We start from the raw sequence: 28,000 nt of genomic DNA, 5'->3' as shown, positions 1-28,000 counted from the left end.
TGCACAATAAATAATAAATAAATAAACTTAAGAGAAATAGTTGTTGATTTTCATTTGTACTAGTCCAGCTGTCAGCGAGGGAATATTCGCGAAGAGAGAGAAGAAGGCGTTTGCAATATTGAGTAGAGAGAGACGATAGAGAAGTTGAGTTTGGAGGTGCAGGAGAGACAGAGAGAGAGAGAGATCGTAGCGCATCGCAACGACTCAGTCAAACACTCTGTAACACTTTATTTCAATTCTTACTTTCTCCGATCGCATCGCTCGCCACCGCCATGCCTTCCCGAAGAAGAACTCTCCTGAAGGTCATCATTCTCGGTGACAGTGGGTTCGTCTCTTCATCTTTTCCATTTCTAGGGTTTCTTTTACACAGATCTCTTCATTTTTCGCGCTATTCAACCTCTTTCTTCAATCTCCCTTCGATAATTTCGTTACGTTAATTCGTTTTACTTCCGATTGGTTTATATTGTGGAATTTTTCATGTTTATGTTTGGATCACAATAACCGTTGCTTCCGTTACTTAAATCTCTTTCGCATTTGCAATTGCGCTTATTCGATTTGTTAGTTACAGAGTTTTACCATTCCTACCGGTTATTAGTTCTTTATTTCTTTTGAAATCATTGTATGATGCTTCTGTTGATGTTTCGCAGGGTGGGGAAGACGTCTTTGATGAACCAGTATCCTTCGTTTCTGTCTAGATACTCCTTGTTTATGTTTATTATTGTTTTAATCTTCGATGCTATTTGTTTTCTAGTGCTCAGTTCAGTATGGAAACTATGTATTTCCCCTAACCTATGTAATTTAGATATGTGAATAAGAAGTTTAGTAATCAGTACAAGGCAACCATTGGAGCGGATTTTTTGACAAAAGAAGTGCAATTCGAAGATAGGCTTTTCACCTTACAGGTTTGTCGATAGTGCTTAGCTTGTTTTTGCTATGCGTGGAAGTGAATGCATGCTTGGGCCTTAAGTTTGGGTGAGTGGTGGGTTTTGGGGATGCTAGGAAGGGGGGTAGAAGATACTGATTATGTTGGAGTCTCGCCTTCCTGATGTTATTGCCTAGATTTCCCTATCTTATTATGTGTCATGTTATGTACTGATTTGGCGGAATAATTCGTTGATTGTAACCTCCTTAATAATGGTTTTCATGTATTGATCTTGCAAGCTATAAAGCCTGTGGAACAAATTGTCTAATTGCCGAGGCATCGTATATACTTTCACATCGTACTTAGTCTAAGCTTTCTAGATTATTGGATTAAGTTTCTCTGGTTATTACTCCTAATAATGTTAGAATGTTCAAGTGTGTACGAAATTCCACTTTCAATGTAACGCCAATCCAACGCTCGCATTACTTTTACTTTGTGCATCAGAACGTGTAAACCTCCATTTAACGCTAATCAGTAGGTTTCAGATACACTCTAGTTATTTTGAAATATTTATATACTCTTGTACATGGGATGTAGGTTGTGCAGGGTACCAATTTCTTGAATTTCTGAGAAACTAATCATCCCATTATTTTTCATGTCATTGTAGTATGTCTTGTACATGTGACAGTTGTGACCTTAACGTGGACTTCATAGTATTGTATACAATAAAATGGTTTTTATTAATATGATTGAGCATCTTTGGGATGTTGTATGGATTGAATCTGATGGGATAGATAACTAAACTATTTTAAAGATTACTAGATTACTAATGATGAAAGGATAATTGTTTTGTTGCTTTCTTAAGAGCCTTTATGGAGGATTTCCAGTTAAAGATTGTGATTTGTGAGTGACCAGTGTAGTTGTACTACAGTCACACGCATGCAGTGTCGGAGATGCCTATGTAACTTTGTTCCTAGTTGATATTATTTTGGGGATTTATTCTATTTCTCACATTCTATTTCTGTATTTTTAAACAAGTTATGACGGTCAAAATTTTATTATTGTTAATTGTTTGTTCTTAACTTTACAGATTTGGGATACAGCTGGCCAAGAAAGATTCCAAAGCCTTGGAGTTGCTTTCTATCGAGGTGCTGATTGTTGTGTTCTTGTATATGATGTTAATTCAATGAAATCATTTGACAACCTTAACAACTGGAGGGAGGAATTTCTGATTCAAGTATGCTTATATTCCTTCAAATGTGTAAATCTTGTTTTTATCTATTATGGCAAGCACTATTTTACAGAATTTGCAACTTCTAATATTTGTGATCACTTTGTCAGGCAAGTCCTTCCGATCCCGAGAATTTTCCTTTTGTTGTCATAGGAAACAAAATAGATATTGATGGTGGGAACAGCAGAGTGGTATTTCCCCCCTTAAGTTTGCTGTCTTCAATTTTACTTTCTATTTTTAAAAAGATATCCCGCATCAGACCCTCCTAGACTCGTAAAACACCAAATGCATAATGCTAAAGATATGAACTCGACAAGTTCCTATGTGCAGGTGTCAGAAAAGAAGGCTCGGGCTTGGTGTGCATCAAAAGGAAATATTCCATATTTTGAGACATCTGCCAAAGAAGGCATTAATGTTGAAGAAGCATTCCAATGCATAGCAAAGAATGCCCTGAAAAGTGGAGAAGAAGAAGAATTGTAAGTTCCTATATCTGAGCATCTCTTCTTTCGTATTTGTCAACTGACCAACTGAACTTATCACCAGAGTCACATTAAACCAGATGTCTTAGTTTATGAAGTTGTATTCATTGTTTGAGGAGCACAGTTTGGTCCCATCAGTGTCTTAATTTACGATGTCCATATATTCAAATTGGAAGATCTATCTGTGGTTAATGTTTCCTTATTGATATTTGAGACAAACCATTTTTTATACTGTACCCAAAAAATAATTGGTCATTGGCATACATTATTAATTTTAAGCTTGTTGTTTGTAAAGTGCATGTTTCTGTTTTTAATTTGTTGGTAAAATGGATTTTTTGTGTAATATTGAAAGATCGTTGCTTACCATAATCACGACTGCTTCGGGATTTAGTTTTGGAGATGCTAGTTTGTTTAATATGATTAAGTCCTGCAATTGGTTTTTGTTGTGTATTTTGTTTGCAGTATTTCTATTTCTTGGTTATGGTTCTTATTATTTGAAACTTGATTTATTCATTCATGTGTTATTAATATTACATTTTGGGTTTTGCTGTCCGTGCTTATTGAAGATACCTGCCAGACACAATTGATGTTGGAAACAGCAGTCAGCCACGGGCAACAGGGTGCGAGTGCTGAATATATAGGTTTTCTTTTCAAAACAAATAAAGTACATTACTTCAAAATGATTTCACTGTGTTTAGTCATTGCTGTCTATGAAGAGGCGTCATTGTACATTAGTGTTTGCTCAAGAAACAAATTTATCCAATGCTATATTTGGTACTTGTTTGGTATGTTATATAATTGATCATATTAGTTCTACATGTATGCTATTCCGATATTGTAAAAGAAAACTGCTTAAGATCTTTTTGAAGTTATGTATTGCATTCCTCATTGTTCGTACTCAACATAGGCAGTATTTTGTACGACTGTTTTCGTTATTCCACAAATTTGTGAACAATGATTGATTGTCGTGGTCATGATTCGAGCTTTTGTTGATGGACCAACCTCACAACGCAGTGGTTTGCTGGGATTCAGATGTTGCTGGGTAAATCTCTCGAGGTATTGAAACCTTAAGATATGGTGATTTCCTAAACAGGAAATGGAAGCTACAGACCTAACAATTTATATCTTTAATTTGTCTGATGATAATCGTGGTGTGCGAATTTCCCGACCCCTTAGTTTAAATTATGACAGCCTGAAAACATTATATTTTAGATTTTAAGCTTTCATGTCTTTTATAAATTACTTTTGCCGTGGACTTTCCTTGGTTTGAGAAAAACAAACTGCCAGTGTGGAATGATCTTTCTGAATAGCAGACTGGAAGTAATTAATGATGCATGACTTTTGGTCAAAGCATAATCGTTTATATCTAAACAAGCAAGAAAACAAGAATAACTACCTCTGAAGTAAGTTCCAGCCATTGTTTTTTCTGAATTCATGTATATTTTGACTTTACTAAAATTATTCACTCCTTTTAATATCGGTTGTGAATGAAATGAAAGAAATAGAACTTTTAACGTTACGAAATTGATGGAAGTTTTATTAACAAAACCAATATACTTAAATTCTTGAATAATATCCACTAAATGCTTGTAAATAAAAAAATTGGAATTATATTTCTTTTATAGATCAATAATGGTAGAAGGACTTTAATTCGAAAGAAAGAAACCAACAAACTAGTCCTCTTAAAATCCGCCGAAAAGTGAGTTTGCAAGACAATGAAAGCAATCGTGACTGAAGAAAAAGAAACGAGGTAAAATGAGTCATAGCCATACAACGTAGCAAATTCTTGTTCATTGCGAGATTGCTATATTCTTTATGAAGTCATCCAAATTTCAATATGCTCTCAAAAAAATAATGCAGTGAATAGCATTAAAGTTATAGGATTGAACGCGCAAATTTTGCACAACTATCCACTTGTTTTAAGTTAAATACTTCAAAAATAAATTTTAAAAAAATGGCTCTACAACTTCAAAATATCAGTAAATCCTCTCAACTCCGGCGGCTCCTTATATCGGGTAAGGATGAACTTCCAATGTGCTACTCTGCTCACTGAATTTCCAATCGTCGTCAATTTGGAGTTAGTCCTAACCAGCACTTGACCTTTGAAACAATTGACTGGATCAAGTGGTATCCGTTAATTAATTACAATGCATGCAACAAGCGTCTATAACAGAACTATTAATAATTGAACCAAGCAAGCAACTATACTGGAACTAAGGTAAATGAATAATTAAAAACTTATAAAGATGAGCGCGGTATCCATTAAGGAAGATTAGCTTCTCACTAAAAACAACCAAAAAAGGTATTGCTTTGAACAAAGGAGTCGAGTCATCTCTAAAGCATGTGCAATTATGATAAAAACGTTCCTAATGCAATGAGAAATGTTGAAAACTTCTTGTCGATTAGAAATATGACTAAATTTAATATAAAAGTGGGTAAATCTAATTTTATAAGTAGGTTTTATAAAAATGAATTAGGGTTAAAGTTCATTGTGTAAGAGGAAAAATAATAGTGAAAGAAGTATAATTTCCATGAATGAGAAAAATAAGTATTTAAATCATACTCGATAAACTCTATTGACTGGAATGCTATATGTGTAGAAACAGGGAGTTGAGGCCAAAAAGGAAAAGAAAAACGAACATATGACAATTCCCAATATAGGAAAGAGAAAAATACAATAAAAAATAAGGTCAAAATACAGATTCATGTCTCCAAATTGGAAACGGACTGTCATGCTTTCTCCTCAAATATTCCCAAGTTGAACTCCATATATTTCTTTCACTTCGTTTCCTAATAATAGTTGTCTTTTTTGCGTAATTTTTTTTCTATTTACTTTGTTAACTAAAATTACCAGTTATGATCTACTATATAACACTCAACTAAGCTGCTGACCTCAACTAAAAGAAAACCCACAACAAAATGAGAATGCATACTCACATTGTCAAAATGATGGCGAGAGATCAGTACGTATGAAGACAATAACTTTTTAGCAGATGTACTGAACCTTTATTTTGTCCCAACAGAAGAAAGTTTTTCCTGGTTAGATGGCCGAACTGAATTTCCTGCTGCAGTCGAAGATGCTAATGGGTTTTGGAGAGTTGTAGCAACAGTGGCTGCAGGTCTAGAAAGAAGTGGCCTTTGTGGACTCATCATCATTTGTGGTCTTTGGAGTGAGTTCGCAATATTTGTAGGAAATCTATTAGTTGATACAGTTGGTGCTATACCTCTAGAGGACGAAGCTGGTATACCAAGCCGCGATGCAATAATCAACGCACGCTCGTGATAAAGCTTGTGCCTTGATCGCTCCACATGCTCCCTTGCCCTCATCACCACATTCTCCACATCATTGAAAAAAGCCACCTTAGTTTCCAACTTGAGCAACTGTAAGTAGACAGAATTTACAAAGAAAGTCAGACACAAAACATTAATACAAGGCAACGATATCTTTATCAAGCCATGAGATTACCTGTTTTTCTATTAACAAGGAAGTAAGCTGTCGGATTTGGTCTTCTTCCTGATTTGCTAGAACTTTTGCTTTTACTGCTGCTGCAGCAAGTGTAGAAACTGCAGCTCGTTTCATCTTCTCAAAATTGCTGTCCTGTTTAATCCTTGTATCTTTATCTTCCACTTTTGCTCCATTATCTGTCTGATCTTTACCTGTCCCTGTATGTCGATTTTATTCATTTTTTGCGGATTAAAATCAAAATCTGCTAAATTATAGAGATAGACCTAAAATTACATTTTCTGAATAAATATGGCACTTATTTTTTCCCTGCATGCGTGGATGAGAGGAAGGAAAAGAAAGAGACCTGTATTTGCACCATTTTCAGTAGCAGAATTTGGTCTAACTGGATTTGATGGTGACATCATATCTACATCCTTTTCTATCCCATTACATTGGGATGACTTTGTTGTAAATAGTGCCTGAGAGTCGACCTTTTCTGACGGCAAGGAATTAGAAACTCCTTCAACATCCATGGCTGAGTCTGTTGTTTCTACAGATTCACATACTGGATTTGTAGATTGTGGATTTTGAGACTTGTTCTTAGTTGGGGGAATAGAATCAGAGACTATCTCACATTTTGATGTCTCTACTAGCTTTGGACACTCTCCTGGTAAATTGGATTTTAGTGGCTGATGTTCTTTCTTCTCCAATGGAAGAGAATCAGACACACATATGCCCTTTGCAGGACAAGGTTCTTCAATTAAGGATCCCTCCTGAACCTGGTCAGAATTAGATTTAGTTTCAACCTTGGATGTTGAACCACCTGAATCATGCAGAGTGTCTGGTGCTTGATCATTGGATAGCTTTGCACTGATAGGAACATTACAATTGTCAAGCCCACTTTCATGATTAACCATTGGTTGCTCCTTTGGAGAAATTGGCTTTTCTGAGGCTGCACCATCTGTGGAAGCCGGCTGTCCCTTGTCTTCTAAAGTGTCACTTCCAACTTTCATATTACTGTGATCATTTGGTAAATCTTTATCATCCAACATTGGTTTGTCCTTCTTTACATTTACTTCGTCCTGATCTCCCTCACTTTTAGAATCCCTGTGATCAAAATACACTAATAACATTGTAAATTTCAATCAACAAGAAGTGGAATTCATATCAAACTACCAAAATGAAAACTACCACATACTTCTCAGAACTAGTTGGTTCATTCTTATTATCTGGCGGATCTTCTAGAAGAAAGCAGCACCTTGCAGCAAGGTCAGTGCCAGGAGAATTTCTTGACATGGATTTTATGGAGCTATGAGCTGAAGCAACAGCCACATCAGTACCCACCAAGTGTGCAAGGAACGTTGCCTGTAGAAGAAAGCCACATAATAATACTTAGCAAGAGAAGACTACTTGGGAAATAACATGAAATGACACAAGGAACGAGAAAGGTTCTATGTGATATAATAGTAAGTATTATTTAATGGTGTCACAAACGCTAGCAGTTTGGCAAGGCTTTTGTGGTCTGCAAGCAACAAGACATGGCACAGTGCACAACCAGCAGTTACAAACTCACAGCAAAATAAGTGATTCAAAATTATTGTCCCAAAGAAAGGAGATTTGAATTAAATAATTCAAACCAGATACTTATAGCCATACCCCTAAAATACACAGAATTAATGTTACTGTTCATGCATCGAAGCATTCAACTTACCAGTGCCATGACAGGATTACCCACTTCAGCAAATGAAGAAGGTCCATCAGGTCCAGGAGAATAACCAACAGCAGCAAATGCTTCCTTGAGAGCATTTATAGCACATTCATTGCCTGCTTCCTGATCAGACTTCCCCTTAACAGCATCTTCAGATTTAGAAGTTCCCTCACTGGCTTTCTCATCACTACCTTCTTGTAACTTTAGATTCTCCTCTTGATTCACCTTTACTTCAACATCCTCAGCCTTGGAATTTTTATCCTGGTCTTTGATGCCATCGCTAGTATCATTCTCAATACACTCTGAAGCATCCTTGTCCACAGATGAGTCATTGTTTGCTGCAACTGGATCTGTTGGTTCTTTGCAACCAGCATCAATATTATCATCAAATTCAGCAAAGGTATCCTCAATTGGCATTTGAACAAAGTACGATATGCACTGAGCTTTTGTTTTTGTTCCAACATGTTCAGCAATTTCATTCCAATTTTCTTTATAAAGTTCTAAGGCTTCAAGTAGCAGAAGGGTCTCTTGATCAGTCCACTTTCCACCATTAACCCCTGCAACTTCAGCTGGTTCCATGAGAATAAAATCCAATGAAGACATGCCAGAGCCAAATCTTCTATTACTAAAGCAGTCGGAACACAGATCAAAATCTGCCTGTCAGACACATCACAGAATAGATAAAAGATGAAATGGAGGAACAAATTAAAAAACTCATGAATAACCATATTCCAACAATGTATCAGTGATAATTCAACAAAGAGTGAAATAGACAACCAGCCCGCTAATAACTGAATTACAGAAACCACTACACCCACAAAATATCAATATAAACAATGACCCTTTGAGTCAGTAAACACTTCGCCTCTCTTGATGATTGATTCTTTTGTAAGTTCAATGGCAATTGAAAAGGTTTCAAAACTGACTGTAGCTGTTACACTACTCCAGAAATGTTCCTTTTATGGTGGCATTTAACAAAAGTAAAAAAATCTATAACCCAACTCGGATAACAATGTTAATTGATTCCACACCATCAAGCTACAAAGGTAACAACAGAAAACATTTATGGTAGATATCATAAAAATGTGATAATATATTAATTCATTAAAAGTGTGAGATATAGTACAAATATACCAACCAATGGAACTTAAGCTACAACTTTTATAAGAACACCAAGTTTAGGACAAGATTGCATTTGAGTGGTATAAAAGGAATGATAAATAATATATTTAAAGTTAAACCATATCTTCAGCATATCACTATAAGGTGCATTTCAATTTCAGTCATGGATACCAACCTGCTTCTGGCAATGGTAACGTTTGCGAGAACAATCAGCAGAACATGAATTGCAATGGTACTCAAGCATCTCAACAGCTGGCCCCTCTTGTTTAGCCAACTCTTCAGCAATGGTAGACTCTGGAAACAAGCCAGAGGCTGTAGCTGGAGTCATTTGGCTAGACCTTTGAACATGTCGACATAATTGCAGAGTTTCAAAGTGATACAATTTTTCAACCAAAGAACTTTTTTCTGCTTCTCCGTCATCACTGGCAGTGGCCACGGCAGAATCCATTGAAGGGAATGGGTGGAAGTTAATTAAACCCCAGTACTCCAGAAACTCCATTACCTCTTGCCTAGCAGCCATATCTCCAACATTAAGCTGTGACATATCTTTCAATTCAATTTGCACATTCGGATTTGAATGAAACTTCTTCATTATCCAATTTCGTATCTCCATGTATACACCAGGCGTCCGATTTTCAGTTTTGCCATTAAAGAAAGAAGGTAACATTTGCTTCTCAATTTCATGAATATACAACCATGAAAACCAACCTGAAATTAAATTTCAAAGTAAATGACTAATTTAAGAATAACCTCTTTTAGCTTTGGGTCAAAACCTAAAAACGCTCATTGCAATTACATATTGAAATAGTAAATCAACGATTTGAACACTTGGGTGACCAAACATTTGCATAAAAGTATCTCCAGCCTCTTGTTGGACAACTACATGATAGGAATTAATGCTCATACTGCACCGTTCTTTAAATTATGCAACACACTTTTGGACCCAGCAGCAAGGATGATGTGTCTTGAAGTGCAGTTTTCTTCTTGTTTAGGGTTAAGAAAATTCCAACAAAGAAAACAGAAACACTCAATCAGCTTCCACACAGTTATTCCTGACCTTTCCTTGCTACTTACTACAAAAGTCCACAGTCATCTGCCATTTTGTTAAAAGTCACACTGTCATGTCATCATCAGCAGTGGCGGACCTTGAACATTTGAGGATGGACACCCCCTTAATTTTGTAAAATTACAATTAAATACATGAAAAATTAATTTTTTGCTCCCAACAAATTTATATAGTGATTCCATTATCAAGTAACAGAATCATGTTAAAATAAGAGTATACAGTTATACTGTTTGCCCCCACTAGTCAGAGCCTCGGGCGCGCCTCTGGTCATCACTTATTTTGCTAGGTCATAAGGTCAGCTTGGTCCGGTAAAATTTCAGAATATAGAACTATTACATACAATTTCCCACATCAAATCTGCTCTGGGGTAATTTAGAAAAGCAGTTCAGTTCTCAAACAATTACACCTACTTAGGGTAACGTAATTTAAATTGCGAATTAGGAAGAAAAGCAAACCGCAAATGGTAAAAACATAACTTAAGAGAATCTATCATGCACCAGTTTGGCGAAATCACTCGTTCGTCGCGAACATCAGGTGAACAACAATGACATAAAATCGAACACATGGAGTGTTTGATACTATTTGCTACAATTGAAGCCCAAAAGATAAACATAACCAAATTAGGGTTCGAGAAAGTGCCCAAAGTCTCACCGCAATGAGTGGGAACTACGTGCGCATTGGCACCGCGAGATCTGATGGCTTCGAATTCCGCTTCAATCGCCGCCTCCAGAGTCTCCCACTCGCTCTCCTTCCTCAGCTGCTCGGCGAGCGCGGCGGAGTCTGCAGCAGAGGGATGGGTGCGTTCGGAGTGTTTGACGGCAGCGGGAGCGGAAGCAGCGGCGTTCGAGGAAGCGGCGGCGGCGAGGGAGTTGGGGGTCTGGCGGGCCCGGGTGAGGGGGCCATTGTGGAGGGGAGGAGGGTGGAGCGGCGAGGCCTTGTCGCGAGCGGCGCGTTTGGAGGGGGCGGAGGAGGAACCAGAGGCGTTGAGAGCGGCTGACTTGCGCTTGTTGGCCCCGGCGCGGCGGCGAGACGATGCGGGCTCCGATGCCGGGGAATCTGCGGCGGAGGGAGCAGCTTCGCGGCGTTTCTCCTCCATGGAGAAGAGAAGGGGAAGGGAAAGGGGTTAGGGAAGAAATAAAATTGGGTGAGTGAATGTGAAACTGTGGTGGTGCTGCCCTTCCTTTGCCTTCCAACCAATATAATACGTCGTCGTTATCTAATTTCCCTCTTTTCTTATTTCCACCTACGCCTTTTACTGCTTCCGCCACACACACTCCACCCCATGCGTACGTGCGTCTATGTAATATCACTCCCTAATTAATCTTCTAAAAATGTAATTAATTTATATTAGTAAACTCCTTTCAAAATTCTTTTTGCCTTCATAAAAAGTTAACTTTATTACATTACCTTCATAAAAAATAATTTATTGTTTGAAAAAGAAAATCATGCCCAAAGAGATCTGACACGGTTAGATTTCAAGACAAAGTGGGAGATGAAATTAAGTTTTTCATATAAAAAATATCCACTTTTCTCTTTCGTTTAAATGATAAATAAAAAAAACCAAACATCTTTTATCTTAAATATCCACTTTTTCATATTATTTAACTTTTTTTATTTAATGATTTACATTTAATATCTTTCGAACTTTTGACATTTCAACTTTTAACTTTAATGGTTTATATTTTGACATTTGTTATGTTTCAAACAGTATCTATAAACTATGATTTTGATATACATAAATCTTAAATAGAGAATATAAATAAAGTATGCCTGAACGTAATACCCAGTCAGTATTTCTTTTTTACTTAAATAAAACGAATGTTTATAAGTCCTAATAAAAAATATTTCAATATTTAATTTGACTTTCCTGTGTTGCATTAATTATATTTGGATTCTGTTTATGAGTGTAACATGCACTTCAATCATAAAAAGAGGTCAAAAACGGTACTTCTCTTCTCCTTTTTATCTTTATATTGCTCTTTAACCAGACAAGTTATGTTTGAGATTAAAGTCACATCTCTACTTGTACTCCAAATTTAAATGGAAGAACGAGCTTCTAATCTTAATTACGGAAGCTAGAAGTCTAGTCACTTTGTCATAGTTTGGTTATTAGTTTTGTGCTTTCATATATTATTTTATATATTAAATATGGAGATAATTCGTCCTGTATCTTCACTTCATTTTTCATGAAAAAATTTAACAGTTATATCAAAATTAATGGTTGTTATAGTAATTGATTCAGATAATAATTATGTTTTGTTATCTTAAAATATCAACACAGGTTAGAAAAAGTGTATTGAAATGAATAAATAAAATATAAATATATCTCGTATGAGTTGAAAGTTATATACTATAGTAAAAATAAAAAAATTGAGTATCATATATAATAAAAAACAAAGATTAAAACACAAAACTTTAAGAACATTAAAGGAAATCAACCTTCTTTTATTAAATTAGGTTCAATTCATTACGTTGAACTAAAAATAAATAAATCAAATTAGGTTCAACTCTTCATAGATTAATAGGTTGATGAGTCGATTTACTTAAAAATGCTATTTATCTGATTTATTTTATATACTTCTTACAAATAGAATCATAATAAATTAACTTTGATTACTTTTTTATAATAATATAGCTAAAGTGTTTATTTTATTTGATAAATATTATTATAAATATAGCGATTGAAAATTAAAATGTTAACTAACATAATTTGTTAAACAAATAAATTGAACATTTACAATTAAATACAAATGATCGTTGTTAATGAGTTCCAAGTATAACCCACTTTTAGTTAGACTCAAATTTGTTTAACTCACATGTTAAGTGAGTTAAGTTTATTTTTATCTCCATTTAAAAAATTAAATTTCTTTTAGCATAACTGAACTTAAACTCGTAATGAGTATACCTTAAAGATTATTTTGATCTTTATAGCATGTTAAATGAGTCAAATTTAATTGTATCTCAATTCAAAATACTAAATTTTTTTAACCTAAACCAACTTAAACTCATGATGAATATACCTCATATCATTTTGATCTCTAGAATGTTGGAGAATTTGATAAGAACACGGATTGAATGGACTTCATGAGGTATGAATGATCACTACCCTTAAGGATTTATCAACATTTTATGTACAAATTTCCCATGATACAACAAAAACTTCCTGAAAATTCTGAGGATATCACAATTATCAAGAAAAACTCTCTTAAAATAGTATATATAAAGCTATGATACAAAAGAATAAGAAAAGAGATAACAAAGAGAAGTGCAAGGGAGAGCTTGAAGAAAATGTGTTTTATGCCCTTATAGGAAGAACAACACCCCTATTTATATAGGTTACATTGTAGTTCTTGTTTTTTGCTACACTTATTATCGATTGACAATCACAGTGTATTGATATAAAAGAGATTGATTTCATTCCTAATGAAATGCTAGGTAAGAAGTTCGTCAACCACTTTACTTCACTACCAGCCATTTTTAGATTAATAAACTTAAATTCCATTATTGATATTGCAATAATAATTTTCCTGACTGATCTCCACACCACCACCAACTGTGAATCACAAGTGGATTTTGTCTCATCTGAATAAAAAATCTAGTTAACATCACTATACTATTATAGTGCAGTAGAAAATTCACTATATTCAATGGCGTAATCCATCAAATCTCTTAAATATCTTATAAGTATTGGAAGTACATCTCAGTATTTCGAATTAGGATATTAAGTGTATATTTTCAATGTTCCTATTGCCTAAGCAATATCATGTCTAAAAAAGGTTTATAAAAGACAATAAGCTCCAAATTATATGAACATACTGAGGTTGAGAAATAGATTAATATGTATTTTTTATTAATTGAGAATTAGTATTATAAGGGATATTCACTATTAATTCTTAAGAAAGTTTCTCATGTATTGATTTAAACAATAATATATTATTTCTCTTCTTGATGATTTTAACTTCTAAACTCACATTGACTTCATCTAGAAACAACTTATATTTCAAAATAAGATTCTTAAAATCTTAGTTTTAGAGACTATCTCATTGCATATATCAATCATTAAAACATCATCCATATATATAAATATATAATGACATTTTCTATTTTCAAATTTAGAATATTATCAATATCATGAGGTGAAAAACCAAATTTTTCCTCTAAGTAATTGAGTAACTTTACCTACACCCCAACGTCTTAAATATTTAAGATTGGAAAATGAGAAAATACAAGATTGTGCTCCTCTCATTTTTAGGTAGAGTATACGAACAACTACTCAAGTACATGATAATGGTCCACTACATCATTCACCATGTTAATTCCATCTTTCAAAATTAACTATTTGTCTACTCTTACTTTATCTCTTCTTGCACATAAAAGGCAATTTATTCAAAACACAAAAAAGGTTTTTTTTTTTCGAAACATAAACCCAAATTATGCATAATTAATCTTTTTTCATAAAAAGGTGTTGAAAATAAATCGGAGACTGTAGAGAGTATAACCCCCCTCCCCGTAATAAAGATATTGTGAATATCTTTCTCTAATCGACATTGTCGAGCTCCTCCTTTGTTGTGGTGGCGAGCTCCCTTGCCAAGCTCTTCATCTACTGTGTAAGCTTGTCGGGTTTCGCCTTGACGACCCGAGGTTGTCAAACTTCACCTCAGTTGTCCAAACTTGTTAAGTTCCTCCATATTTGTTCGAGCTCCTTGACTACTTGAGATTCCAAATTAAGGTTGTTGTCCTCGTTAGACCCTTGCCTGAGTGGATGCCCTCTAAAAGGAGACACCGCGCTTGTGCCAATCGTCAGTTTGAGTCCTCACCAACAAAGATGCCACGCACAACCTCCAAAATCGCCCCTAGAACCCTCTACTATAGTCATCACACACACACACACACGTTCTTCTAGTAACTATGTCAATACTATGGGAACTAAAACCTTTGTCACAACAACTATTGCCACTACTAGAAATCTCACAAGTGGTCCTCCAAATGCTTTTGAGAATGATAAATCCTTAAGATTGTAGGTCTCTAACACCCAATTTCGTCCGGTAGGTAAATAAATAAAAACAGAGAATAAGAGAATAATAATTAATGGTGGGTAAAAAAAAGGAAAAAGAAAATAATAAAATAAATTTCCTTATTGCATGACACATCACTAGAAAATATTTTTGAAATATTAGTTTGATCTGGTAATAATTTGAATCAATATTATGGCAATAATTATAAGCAGTAATTAAAAAAGTATATTAATATAATTTGCTGCGTCAGTTGCTTTTAAAGAGGAAAATATGATCTTAAAAAATGGACAAATTTTCTGAAAATATAATTATAATAAATGTCTTGAATATTATTTGATTTCTTTTTCTTAGAACCAAGACATTTTATTTCCCTATTTTGTTCATTGTCCATTAATTTACAATTAAGACAAGATTATCATAATATTACAATGTGTGTATATAAATACACACTCTGTCATAGAAAAAGGGAACGAAAAGAAAGATAAAGAAAAATACTCTCAAATAATAATAGAGATAGAAAGAGAGTATAGAAAAAAATACGTTCTCACACACATAAGAGTTCTATCAAAGACAACCAACCAAGGAAGCACTAAGCGAGTATCAAAAGCTAAAAAGGTAAGTTACCTCTACACCCTTATTTTTCTCTTTTTATTGTATTGGAAATTTTTTCTAAAAGGTATTATTTTTTTACTACACACAAATAATGTTTTTTTTAAATTATAAATTTTTTTTAATATAAGTATGTGTCGGTCTATGACTTGGTTTCTTTCCTTTTTCCCACCATTTTTGAAATAAAAAAAATACAAAATATTTAAAACCAAAAATGGCAATTTTGTTAAACTAAAAAACCTTTTTTTACCAGAACTACGTGATCCCTGATTTTCCATTATAAATGGATATACGTAGGAGCAAGGTCAATCCTTGTCGGGTTCACTTTTTTAAAAATCTAAATCAATCCATAGTAATTTTTAAGCAAACTCACAAAAATTTTTCTAGATAAAGAATTACGCGATCCCTGATTTTCCATTAAATGGATATACGTAGGAGCAAGCTCAATCCTTGTCGGGTTCATAAAACAAAAAAATATTTTTGTTTCTTAATAATTTCTTTATTTTTTTTTTGGGGGGGAGGGGGCAAATTGAGTATTTTGAAAAAACCATGTCAACTTTATACATTTAATTAAAGGTACGACCTTGGGACAGATGCAGTAGGGTGGTAATACCTTCCTTACGCGTAACCGATTCCCGAACATAAAATCTAGTTTTCATAGACCATGTTTTATTTTATGGTTTTCCATAGTTTTCTCAGAATAAAATATGGTGGCGACTTCCAAAATATTTTTTTAAACCCATTTGCTTTCGGTTCGTCGTCCCGTTGTGATCCTGGTCGTGACAGTAAGAGAATTTGATAAGAACACAAATTAAATGGATTTATCCACAATGTATACGCAAGTCTCTCAAGATACGATAAGAACTTCCCAAAAATTTAGAGGATATTAGAACTGGCAAGAAGAACTCTTTTAAAAGAGTAAATATAAACCCAAAATACATGTTAGAAGTAGACTTTAAGCCAAACTCAACCCCACAAAACCGACTTGTAGGGTGAGGTTTGCACCTCACTTATATATTATAATTTGGCCTTATCTCTAGTCGATGTGGGACTTCCAACACACCCCTTCGCGCCGAGGTATAGACATCTCGTGCGTGATAGTAGAAATTAGGTGGTTCGATAACGACCCGATTGTGGGTGGAATAGAAGAATAGAACCTCACTTATATATTATAAATTGGTCTTATCTCTAGTCGATGTAGCACTTCCAACACACCCCCTTCACGTCAAGGTATAGACATCTCGTGCGTGATAGTAGAAATTAGGTGGTTCGATAACGACCCGATTGCGGGTGGAATAGAAGAATAGAACCTCACTTATATATTATAAATTGGCCTTATCTCTAGTCGATGTGAGACTTCCAACACACCCCCTTCACGTCGAGGTATAGACATCTCGTGCGTGATAGTAGAAATTGGGTGGTCCGATAACGGGTGGAATAGAATAATAGAATCCCACATAGAACTCGCTAGGATAGGCTCTAACCATGACTCTGATACCATAGCCTAACTCAACTCTACAAAACCGACTTGTAGGGTGAGGTTTGCACCCACCTATAAAGTAGACATCTCGTGCGTGATAGTAGAAATTGAATGGTCCGATAACGGTTCGATTGCGGGTGGAATAGAAGAATAGAATGCCCACTTAGAACTTGCTATGATAAGCTCTAACCATGACTATGATACCATGTTAGTAGTGAACTTTAAGCCTAACTCAATCTCACAAAATTGGCTTGTAGGGTGAGTTTTGCACCCACTTATAAAGTATGAATTGACTTTATCTCTAGTCGATGTAAGACTTTCAACGATACAAAAGAATAAGAAAAGACAAAACAAAGAGAAGTAAGAGGATACTCAAAGAAAGCGTGTTATCTGACCTTAGAGGAAGCACAACACCCATGTTTATAGAGATTCAAAGACTGGCTAAAGATAATGATGTGCGGAAGATATCTCGCACCTTGCAGCACAAGCCAAACAACCTCTCACGTTTCTTTGGATGCAACTTTCTAGGTCTTGAGGAAGGAAAAATTAACCAATAAGTTTGTTACAGTAACCAACAAACATACTCACCACACAAACTCAATCAATATAAACTCGATCAAGATAAAGAGAAGCAACAAGACTTTTACAATAAATATATATATATATATATATATATATATATATATATATATATATATATATATATATATATATATATATATATATATATATATATATATAACAAGTATTACAAAATCTTCCAATTTATCTTGGTAAAATATCAACTTCATTTTGTAGGCACATACTTTATTTTTATGAATAGGGGAATAATATAAATAGCACAAAATAGTAAAAAAATATTTATGATTTATTTAATACAAATAAAAGTTATAACCACGATTACATATATGTTTATTTATCAAAATAAAACATGAAATAATTTACTACACTTTTTTCATCATGTTTTAAATTATACAAAAAATATTTTCTTGGAAAAAATAAAATACTTAAAAGTCTCTACTTCACTACTTTCTTCCGACTGAGGAATAAATTTGTTTAGGGACACATTTTCTTCCTTCAATTTAGTTTTCTAAAATAAATATTATCATCACAAAGCTTTTAAGTTTTATACTAATTAAAAAGAATTAGGATTTTATATTTCATAATATCATCAAGAAAATACCTAAAATCTTAAAATAATAAATTTATGATTATTTATTTTATATGATATATAATTTAATCAATTTTATCTCATGTCGAATTTGGACTAATATTTAGATTTTTTTCATCAACCTTCTTTTAAAGGTGAACATCTTATATAATTTATATTCAAGTGTATGGTGACCTACCTTTATTATGTTGTTGTATTATGTTGTTTTAGTTATAGTGTTTTGTATATTTTATTTTGTTTCAAATGCAAATGTTATATATATATATATATAGTTAATTAGTTAGTCTGTTAGTTTTTTTATTAAAAATCACTAACTTCTGCAATAAAAAAATATTACCAATATGTTTTTATGCATTATCTCCAAAGAAATAAAATTGTCACACTTATCATTTTGGTACAGATATTCACACCTTAAAAAAATAAACACTACCAAATGAAACACTACCAAATAAAATAGTCCATCAAACTAGTTTATCAAAATAATGGTAAGTCTAGTTTGAAATTTAAGTATGAATCCAAGTCATACATTGGATAAAAATGAGAAAGTAAAACACCATGTAAAGGTGAAAGACTTATTAACTCATTGTCTTAAGGTTTTAAGTAAAGGGTGGTGTCAGCCTCTTATATAGTTGGACTCATATCTCACTCATTTGGTATTGTGTCTCTCCGACAGACCTCGTCCTTGATAGACTCAACGGTGTAGATATTTCAATTTGATTATGAGAAAAAAATCTTAAAAGTATTATTTTTTAGTTTTCATTACAAGATATATTTTTATAGGAAATTATTGGTATTTTTACAAAGTGTTTTATAATTTTTCTCCAACTGTGTATTTGTTTTTCTTTATTTACTTCTTTTAAATATTATGAATATTATATTTTTATATCAACGAACAGTGAAATTTTAAAAATAATCAGTAAGAAAATTAATTCGATAAATTGATAATATTTACAAAAATCAATTAAATTAATTTACTTATAATTATATGTGATTATATTATAAGTACCTTGTATTAAAGACCAAAGGGAGTAATTGATTTATTCCTTAGAGATCAAATTTAACAAACACCAATAAATCATACGAAAAATAGTTTTAAATTTTACTAATCTCTTTAAAATGCCCTTCTGGCAAATAAAAAAAAATACAGAGTAGTAATCAAAAGTGAAATATAATTAAAAGTTATAACATGTTATAAAAACTATCGTTCAATGAAGTGAAAACATTTCAAATAATTTTACATTTAAAAAATGCAATATCTTTAAACTACTCATGACTATTTTTTTTTGTAACATAAAAAACAAAACAATGGATTTACAATTTAAGAAGCTTATTTCATTGTTGAAGAAAAAGCTTATTTGGTATATAATTAATCTATGAAAAGGTTACTATATAAAGAGACAGTGAAATCGGAGAGATATATGAAAAGGGAGAATGCATATGCATGGTGGTGATTGGATGGGAAAAGAGAAGGCAAAAGAGGATAATGAGATGACATAATCAACAAAAGCATTGAAATGAAATAATGGATAAATCATGTGTTGTGTGGCAAAATACTGTTGACAAATATTACAAATTCATTTGCTGTGATGTATATATAATAATGATGATTATAATGATGATGATTTCACGTGTGTGATGTAGTTGAAATTAAACAGATATACTCTGAATTCAAGTTTCCCAAAAACCAGGTTGAGTCAAACATTCTTTATTTAATATCTGTGGCAGTTGTCTGTTTTGCAACTGAAACCAAACAGTGGACTACATGGTAGTTTGTTGTCAAATCCGAACTGTCCTTTAAAATGTATTGTTCCCACAAAGAACAATGATAATAGGTCAAATTATTACAAGTACTTCTGTTTATTTTCAACTTGTTGCTTGGTTTTTTCCAACGTTTTTTCTTCTTCATAAAACAGCGTGACATCACAAAATTATACATGTTTGATTAAGGTTTTCGTTCTTCAACATCATTATATAGTTTTAGTTATTCAAATTCTAATCATGCTAATTGAGTTATCATAAACATGAGATTTTAGCTTGTTAATTATGGTGTTTATTGGATTTCCAAGTATTTTAATTGTATAGTTTTAATTTCAAATATATTACAGTCAACTTTTCTTTTGATGAAACGACTGTGATACGAAACATTTCAATGTTTACGTTTTCTTAAAGTTATTTACTTGTATAGCATGAACTAACTATACGAAAGTAATTTTTTCTTTTAAAAAATAAATCAATAAGAACCGTTTTTTTTTTATGAATATATAACTTACAATTTCGTTATATATATAAAGAAACCATGATTATTACAATGAAATATACTTGAATGGGTGCATATAACATATTTATTGTTTCATATTGCTAAATACAACAATAAATGAATTGTCTTTTACATTTTTTAACTATTAAGTAGTTGTTCTTTAATGTTATTGGATAAAACTTTCCTTTTTTTAATACTTTAAAACATTCTTCAAAATTTGATCAATGAAATTGGTTAATCAAAATTGGATAGTTAGTATTGAAATTTGTATTTGACCATACTTAATAAATGTTTAAGTTAATTGTTTATATATATTACAATATTTTCTCGCTACAATAAAACTTTTAAGATAATATCTATATAAGGTTATCACAGTGGTAGCTCTTGTTTGTTGAGATTTAGAAACTCAAATAAAAAGTTCAATAGAAAAAATAAAATTACAGTATAATTCCTATTTAAATAGAAAAGTAATAATTAATATTAGCATTAAATATATTTGTAGTTTTTAAATTTGGTTTTCAAAATTTGAAAATAAATAATTATGTTCTTTTAACTTAACAAAGTTAATTTGTTTTATGTGTTAAATGATGTTTTAAACTGAAATTCAATTTAGAACATGTTAAACGAATGTAAGTTTGAAACGTCATAAAAGTTTAAATATTCTTTTTTAAATTTCAAGAATTATCAAAAACAAGGACAAATTTCAAATTTGTGTCAAAATTTAAGAATTAAAATTATATTTAATATTTGATATTATGACTCTTTTAATTTTGACTTATTGATATTGTATTGTTGTTAAATCTCTTTTTAAATATTTCAATGTAATAAAAAAAAATTATCAATTGATCAAATATTATTTAGGATACCAATACAGTCACGCAAAAGGGTAAAAGCAATGCATGTGGTCTCTACTGTGTAAAGAGCCAAACATGAATAATATGTTGCAATGTATGATAAAATTAATGTATATGAGCTTTCTTTTGTAAATTAGCTTATCTTCTCTTATGTTGTGATTTTACTTGTGTTTGTCTTTTTTTTTTTACAATAATTATCTTATTATTGTTAACAAAGATACGAATTAATTTTTTTTTCCTAAAGATATAAGTCAGCAGTACGAGATGTTAACAATTGTTAAATTCTCTAAATAAATAGTTTTGTTTTAGAACCAAGTGCATTGATTTTGAAATATATAAATATTATATTCTTATAGTTAAGGAATATATATAAATGTTATATTTTTATAATTTTATCTTTTAAGTGATTGTACTAATATATTTTATATTGTGGATTATATATATATATATATATATATATATATATATATATATATATATATATATATATATATATATATATTATTGTTAAAAACTAGTTATCTGGATAAATTATAAAAATAAACTTAGATGGATTTATATTTGTGGAATAATATTAGCTTAATACATCGATGAATAAATAAAATTTAGACTTTTCTTTGATCATTCAATATTCGTTTTCTGATATTATTTGGAAAACGTTTCTTAATACTTCAGCACTCATTTTTATTTGACTTTCAATACATTTGAATGTTTTTATTATTTTCTTTTTATCTTAGTGTTGTTTGTTGGTTTTCTTTTTTTCTGGTTTGTTCTATATCGGGCCTTTGTAGCCCATGCTAACATTTTGGCAAACAGAACCATGTTAATGGGCTTAAGCCGTCCAGAATAAGGTTTCATTATTTGCAATAAAAATATAAAGGAGGGTGTTGCTCCCTCCACCACTACCCCTTCTCCCTCCACCTCCCCAATATATTTTATTTCCAAAATTACCCTTAATATTAAAATCTTTTTACTTTTACCTTTTAGAATTTTTTAATATATTCCAAAACCCTAACTTTACCCACTTAGCGCCACCACATCTCGCACGGTTATCTTCTCTTTCCATTTCCGTTTCAGCTTTTCTTCTTTATTCTCTTTGTTTTTTGTTTACTCTTCTCTTCCTCATTTCCTTTTCAGTTTCTTTGCTTCCATTGGTGTTGATTCCTCGTGTGGAGGACGCACAAGAGGAGCGTGGATCTGGTTTCGTTGCGGTTTCATCTCCATCCTAGATTCGTTTTCTTTGCATTTGTACTTTTGATTGTATGTTAGATGTTTAATTTGTATGTGTATGTAAATATGTGCTGTGTTATTTGGTTTAAATCTGTGTGTTTGCTTTGAATCCCCACTGTTGTTGCTCGCTTAAACCACCTGAACCAGAGCCCACGAAGGCCAAAACAGATGTGAGATATCCATTTGGCCTTCAACAGAAATACAACATCCGTCGACAGAAGTGGATATCCGTTGACACCGACCTCTCACAACATTGGATTCTTGCACCACCATGGACCTTTGCAACCTCCCACTAAGCACACTCTCACACCACCAAATGAAACTCCACCACACTCTCACAGTACACGGTGAAACAATGAAAGAGAGGAAGAATTGAACGTTAAAGAAAGAAAGAAGAACTTGTGTGCGAAGAAGAACTTTTATGATTGTCGTGCTGCATGCATTCATCCTGGTACCAGAAATAGGTCATTATTTGAGTGGATAGAAGTTAAAAAATATTAACCCTAAAAATAAAATTTTACTGAATGGCAAAATACGAATGAGTAGATACTGAGAACAGTTCGTGGTGGTGTAGGGAGCAACACCTTGCAAAGATTGCAAAAATTGAAAATAAAAGGCTGTTACGCAACAAAAAAAAAATATCTAAAGAAAAAGAATGAAGCATGACAAAGGGGTCAATTTTCAAGACTTTTAAACCCCTGAAACCATGTAATAAGAGGTGAATAATTGACGATAAATCAACATAATCTTTATAGGACCCTTCATTATTGTGTAGATCACTGCTCATTGTATATGAGAATGAAATAATAGAAATATATAGGTTCGTGTTAGAAATAAATAAAGAAATCCTAATTCAACCTTAACGTAATCAATTTTATATTTTAATTTATGAAATCATATTTTTCATAAATTTTTATATATTATTATGAAAAAAAAATTATTGTAAAGTTTTTATTGATTCAAATATAATTATAAAAAAGTAATAATCTAAATTATCTATCAACCACTTTTAAGAAGTTTTTCATTTTTTACATAAAGACTTTGCTTTTCTTAGAACATTCGATTCACAATTCACTTCTCATCGGTTGTGAATCAACCCAATTTCTCGTTTTAACACAATTTACTTAAACTATAACACTTTTAACACGACTTACTTAAACCATAATAATATAAAGGAGTTTTTATAAGACATTGTGTTGTAATTATTTTTATAGGTAAGTATATTTATTAATTTTTTAAAATTTAATAATTTTATTGAGTGCATATCAAATAACTATGAAGTATAATTGCTTTAATTTGTTTTTCTAGAGGTGTTTTTATTTTTAAATAAATTAAGTAGATTATTTTTTTTATAGGTTGGATTAATGCACTATTTTAAAAAAATTATTTAATAATTAAATAAATTTATCAATTAGTGGAGTAATTGAATTTGTTGGTGACTTGGTGCGAATTAATTCCAATATGCAATAACTATAAAATCTAACATTTTTAAAGAAGTGGAGACAATTAAACAAAAATAATATTTGCATTACCTATCTAACAAAAATATTAAAAAATAGAAACTTAAATTAAAGAATACAAAAATTTTGAATGATTAATTGATCACAAAAATTAATAAAAATTCAATTAAAAGTTCAAATTTATGATAAAATTGAAACTTAATTGAAAATAATAATAAATACATAAAATAAACAAAAGTTGAACACAAAGATAAACATAATTACTTTTTCATTATACAAATTTAAAATATTTTTTTACTCTAACAAGCAACGGGACCATTTTTCTACAACCTTATTCTTATTTGATCTCATTTTTACTTTTATTATTCCCTCTTCTAATCAAATACTACTTTTTTTTTGTTTATCTATTTCAAATTATGATAAATTAAAAATTATAAAACACAGTATCCATGGATTAAATATTTCATTATTCAACTAAGATAATATACTTACCTTTTAACACATTAATGAATCATCAATGTAAATATTTTTATACCATCAATCAAATAAAAATCATGATGAATATAATATTTTTAAAATGGCTGTTATAAATAATCTCACCTACATGTATTTCGTGATTATATAACAGTATTAACTTACATTGTAAATGTATTTAAATTAAATCTTAAAAGAAATTAATAGAATGTATATTCTTCCAAAATTTCCATGATTAAACAATCATATTTATTATGGATGTTACTATTATTTATCTATAATGTGTTTGAATTATCGTTAAAAGAATATTTCATTATTGTGTTTACAAATTTTTTCTTTGTATATTGAAATTTGTAAAATAATACTAAAATTCGTATAAGCCATTTTTAGAAAGATAGTTGAAATTATTCAGAGATGATAATATTTTACACAAGTTATTTATTTGATACAAAGATAAGAGTACAATGTTCTTCAGTGACTTCCCTTTTTTAAGAGCTAATCATCATATTTGGAAACATTTGGCCTTGGTTCAAAATCATCATACTTTGTGGTACTTGGTCTTGGTTCAAAATCATCATACTTTGTAGTACTTGGTCTTGGTTCAAAATCATTGTACTTTGTAGTGCTTGGTCTTTGTTCAAAATCATTGTACTTTGTAGTGCTTGGTCTAGGTTCAATATCATCCTTTTTGCTAGCTTTTAACTTGAATTCAAAATCATCATACTTAGTAGTACCTTGTCGTGGTTCAAAATCATCATATTTGGTAACACTTGGTCTAGGTTCAAAATCATCTTTTTTGTTAGCACTTAACTTGACTTCAAAATCATCATATTTAGTAGCACTTGGTCGGGGTTCAAAATCACCATACTTAGTAGCACCTGGTCTCGATTCAATATCATCATTCTTGCTAGCACTTAACTTAAGTCCAAAATCATCATACTTAGTAACACTTGGTCGAGGTTCCAAATCATTATATTTAGTAACACTTGGTCGAGGTTCAAGAGGTTCTTCGCATTCATGCTTGGAATCTTTAACAGATTGCTCTTGAGTCTTTGGATGATTTTCAAATTGAAATGGAAGAAGGCCTTGAAGTCCTTCTGGCATTTGCTGGTCTTTCATTATCTCTTTCCAATACTGCCCAGGATCTTTCCTTGCTTCTATGGTGCCACTTAACTTCTCCATACAAATTATCATAAGAGAAAAAAAAAAGTACGTCAAATTTCTCTAAATCCTCAAGATGTCGAATCACAATATAATTTCATACCAACATTAGATAATTCCATCACTGAAAATAATAGAGTTGTTTAAAACTAGGATTAATATTATTTAACACATCTACAAATAATCATGACTTTTTTCTTATACTTTCTCTTTTCTCGTTCATAAACAATAAAAACACACACCCTTTTTTTTCTCAAATGCAAATAACTTTTGAAATGCTCTTTATTTAACAACATTTTCATGAAATGCTTCAATTTTAATTAATGGTTAGCTTATAATTGCAATTTTATCTTTTATAATTCTTTCAAGGAAATGTTTTAAACATAATATCAAGAGGAAATAAAATTTAATATAATTAACTGACGTCTTTAATTAGTATGAAATCAGGTTTAAGAACAAAAATAAAGCTATACTTACTTTATAAACATAGCCAAAACATTAGATAAATTTCTATTTTACGACATATATGTTAAAAATAACCTTGGACTACGTTTGAATAGTTTAACACAGTAAATAAATCATTTTGGCATGTCAATTTTTTCTCATATTAATTTTATCACGCTTGTTTTAAATCATTCACTCCAAATTATTTCAATATATATTCTATGATTTTGAATAGTTGTTTATTCTATGATTCATGATCAATCTATATAATATACATTTAAAATAAAATAATTAAAAATGTTTAATTATGCAACAATTGTATAGAAAAGACGAACTAATGATTTGTTGATTACCCACTTTGATTTAGACTCCTGAATACCATGTGGAATAGGTAATAATAAAATATTGTTAAGACAATAAAGGAAAATATAAAAGTGTGAAAGAAGGTGAACATACCAAGAAAGCAAATAGAAGAGAAAACATAGCAAGAGAAGGCCTCATTGTGATACTATAGAAAATCTCTTTATGATTTTAGGAAGATATCAACTTGCTATTTATAGCCAGCATGTGATAGATAGCATATTCTTGAGTTAATTTAATGCTGAAATGGCTAGAAAATTATTGAAAGAGCTGGCACATAATTATTTGGTCCACCCGAATGAAGATAATAACAAATAAATGCATAACTTTTCTCCAAGGATATTTGTCTCTTGAAATTTACATACCAGTGTGTTAAATTTGGGTATTGATTCTAATATTTAGCCATATTAAAAGTGTGCAAATGACATAGCAGGTAATGATTTAAAAATGATTGAAATAATTTAAGATTTAGGTATATTAAAAATGTGTCAAATGATATGTCTAACGATTTAAAAATTATGGAAATAAGATTAAAACTTTAAAAATGAATTAAAAGTTTCAAGACTAAAGATGAATCACGTAAAGAAAAAAAGAAAATTTATAAATTTTAAGATTTTATATTGAAAGTAAGATCAAAATAGTTTATACAAACAATTTATATCTTAAAAATAATAAATATCTTTACTTTTTTTTTTAAATTGTTTAACCGTATCAAAATTGGATACTGTGATTTGTTTTAGTGCTTAGCTCAAACAAAAATACTTGTATTTCGTTATGAGTGAAATAATGAAGTAGAAGTATATGGAGGAAACAACTAAACTTCTCCCTATGATTATTTAAACTGAAGGCTTTTAGATAACATATAACCATATATTGATTAAACAAATACAAGAAACAAAGTGTCTATAAAATTTTTAATTAAATTATTTATTGGTTGACTTCTAATTTATTGTTAAAAATTTTACGTTAATTATAAATAATGTTAATTTAGAATATATAAATATAAACTTCATCTAATAAACTAAATTTTTATAAAATTGAATTAGGTTTAAATTACATATCTCAACACAATTTTCAGATTCAATTTTTAGATTTCTCCCACAATTTTTAGAAATAAAGATGAAATTTTAAAAATTTATAATACCCTGAGTTCGGGCTTTCTTTTCACAGCTAGTTAAACGAAATAAAGTGCCTCTAATTATAAACTTCTTGTTTGTACTTAACTCTAATACAATAAATATTCACGTGAGAAAAAAATTCAAGAGATATTGTTTTTTTTTTTAAAATTTATATAGTTTATTTCAACATAACTGAGATTGTCAAGAGGATTACAGGTGTCAGGATTTCATAAGTAATAATAAAAGATCTTGTACAGTTCAAGATCTATGGATTGTGTTTTCTCGATTTATTGAAGAATTATTGTAAAATTCGAAAATATAATAGATTGAATCATGAAGAATCTTTCTACTTATTATATTACACGTTATAGTTGTCATATACCCTTTATTGGGAATACCATTAAATTGATATTTAATTTTACACTGAAAATTATTTATTGCATTATTATCCATC

At 31.2% G+C, this 28,000-nt stretch overlaps 3 protein-coding genes across 5 annotated transcripts; 1 reads left to right on the top strand and 2 right to left on the bottom strand.

Annotated features, from left to right (window-relative positions):
* Positions 1–90: 90 nt before the first annotated feature.
* LOC108340619 (ras-related protein Rab7) lies at positions 91–3,474 on the top strand. The gene is made up of 7 exons (XM_017578117.2): positions 91–325; positions 648–674; positions 803–902; positions 1,953–2,099; positions 2,204–2,284; positions 2,424–2,569; positions 3,139–3,474. The coding sequence occupies exons 1-7, from the start codon at positions 273–275 to the stop codon at positions 3,203–3,205; spliced, it is 621 nt and encodes a 206-aa protein (XP_017433606.1). The 5' UTR covers positions 91–272; the 3' UTR covers positions 3,206–3,474.
* An 874-nt stretch (positions 3,475–4,348) lies between these two features.
* Positions 4,349–11,119, bottom strand: LOC108340397 (SWI/SNF complex subunit SWI3D). Of its 3 annotated transcripts, none has more exons than XR_001833211.2 (8): positions 10,565–11,119; positions 9,023–9,555; positions 7,729–8,382; positions 7,216–7,382; positions 6,382–7,124; positions 6,039–6,235; positions 5,510–5,953; positions 4,349–4,687 (listed from the first exon to the last, which is right to left on the bottom strand). XR_001833211.2 is itself a non-coding variant. In XM_017577757.2 (7 exons), exons 1-7 carry the CDS (start codon positions 11,007–11,009, stop codon positions 5,579–5,581), a joined length of 3,114 nt encoding a protein of 1,037 aa, XP_017433246.1. In that variant the 5' UTR covers positions 11,010–11,119; the 3' UTR covers positions 4,349–5,578. The 3 variants fall into 3 exon arrangements, 1 of the variants encoding a protein (XP_017433246.1); XR_001833212.2 differs by having other exon boundaries at positions 4,349–4,672; XM_017577757.2 differs by having other exon boundaries at positions 4,349–5,953.
* Positions 11,120–24,846: 13,727 nt separating this feature from the next.
* Positions 24,847–26,610, bottom strand: LOC108340030 (organ-specific protein S2). Its single transcript, XM_017577258.2, has 2 exons — positions 26,525–26,610; positions 24,847–25,636 (listed from the first exon to the last, which is right to left on the bottom strand). The coding sequence occupies exons 1-2, from the start codon at positions 26,567–26,569 to the stop codon at positions 24,959–24,961; spliced, it is 723 nt and encodes a 240-aa protein (XP_017432747.1). The 5' UTR covers positions 26,570–26,610; the 3' UTR covers positions 24,847–24,958.
* Between the last annotated feature and the right edge of the window lie 1,390 nt (positions 26,611–28,000).

This window comes from Vigna angularis, chromosome 5 (assembly GCF_016808095.1).
Source record: "Vigna angularis cultivar LongXiaoDou No.4 chromosome 5, ASM1680809v1, whole genome shotgun sequence".
Taxonomy (NCBI): Eukaryota; Viridiplantae; Streptophyta; class Magnoliopsida; order Fabales; family Fabaceae; genus Vigna; species Vigna angularis.
This window is presented reverse-complemented; position numbering and strand designations above follow the sequence as displayed.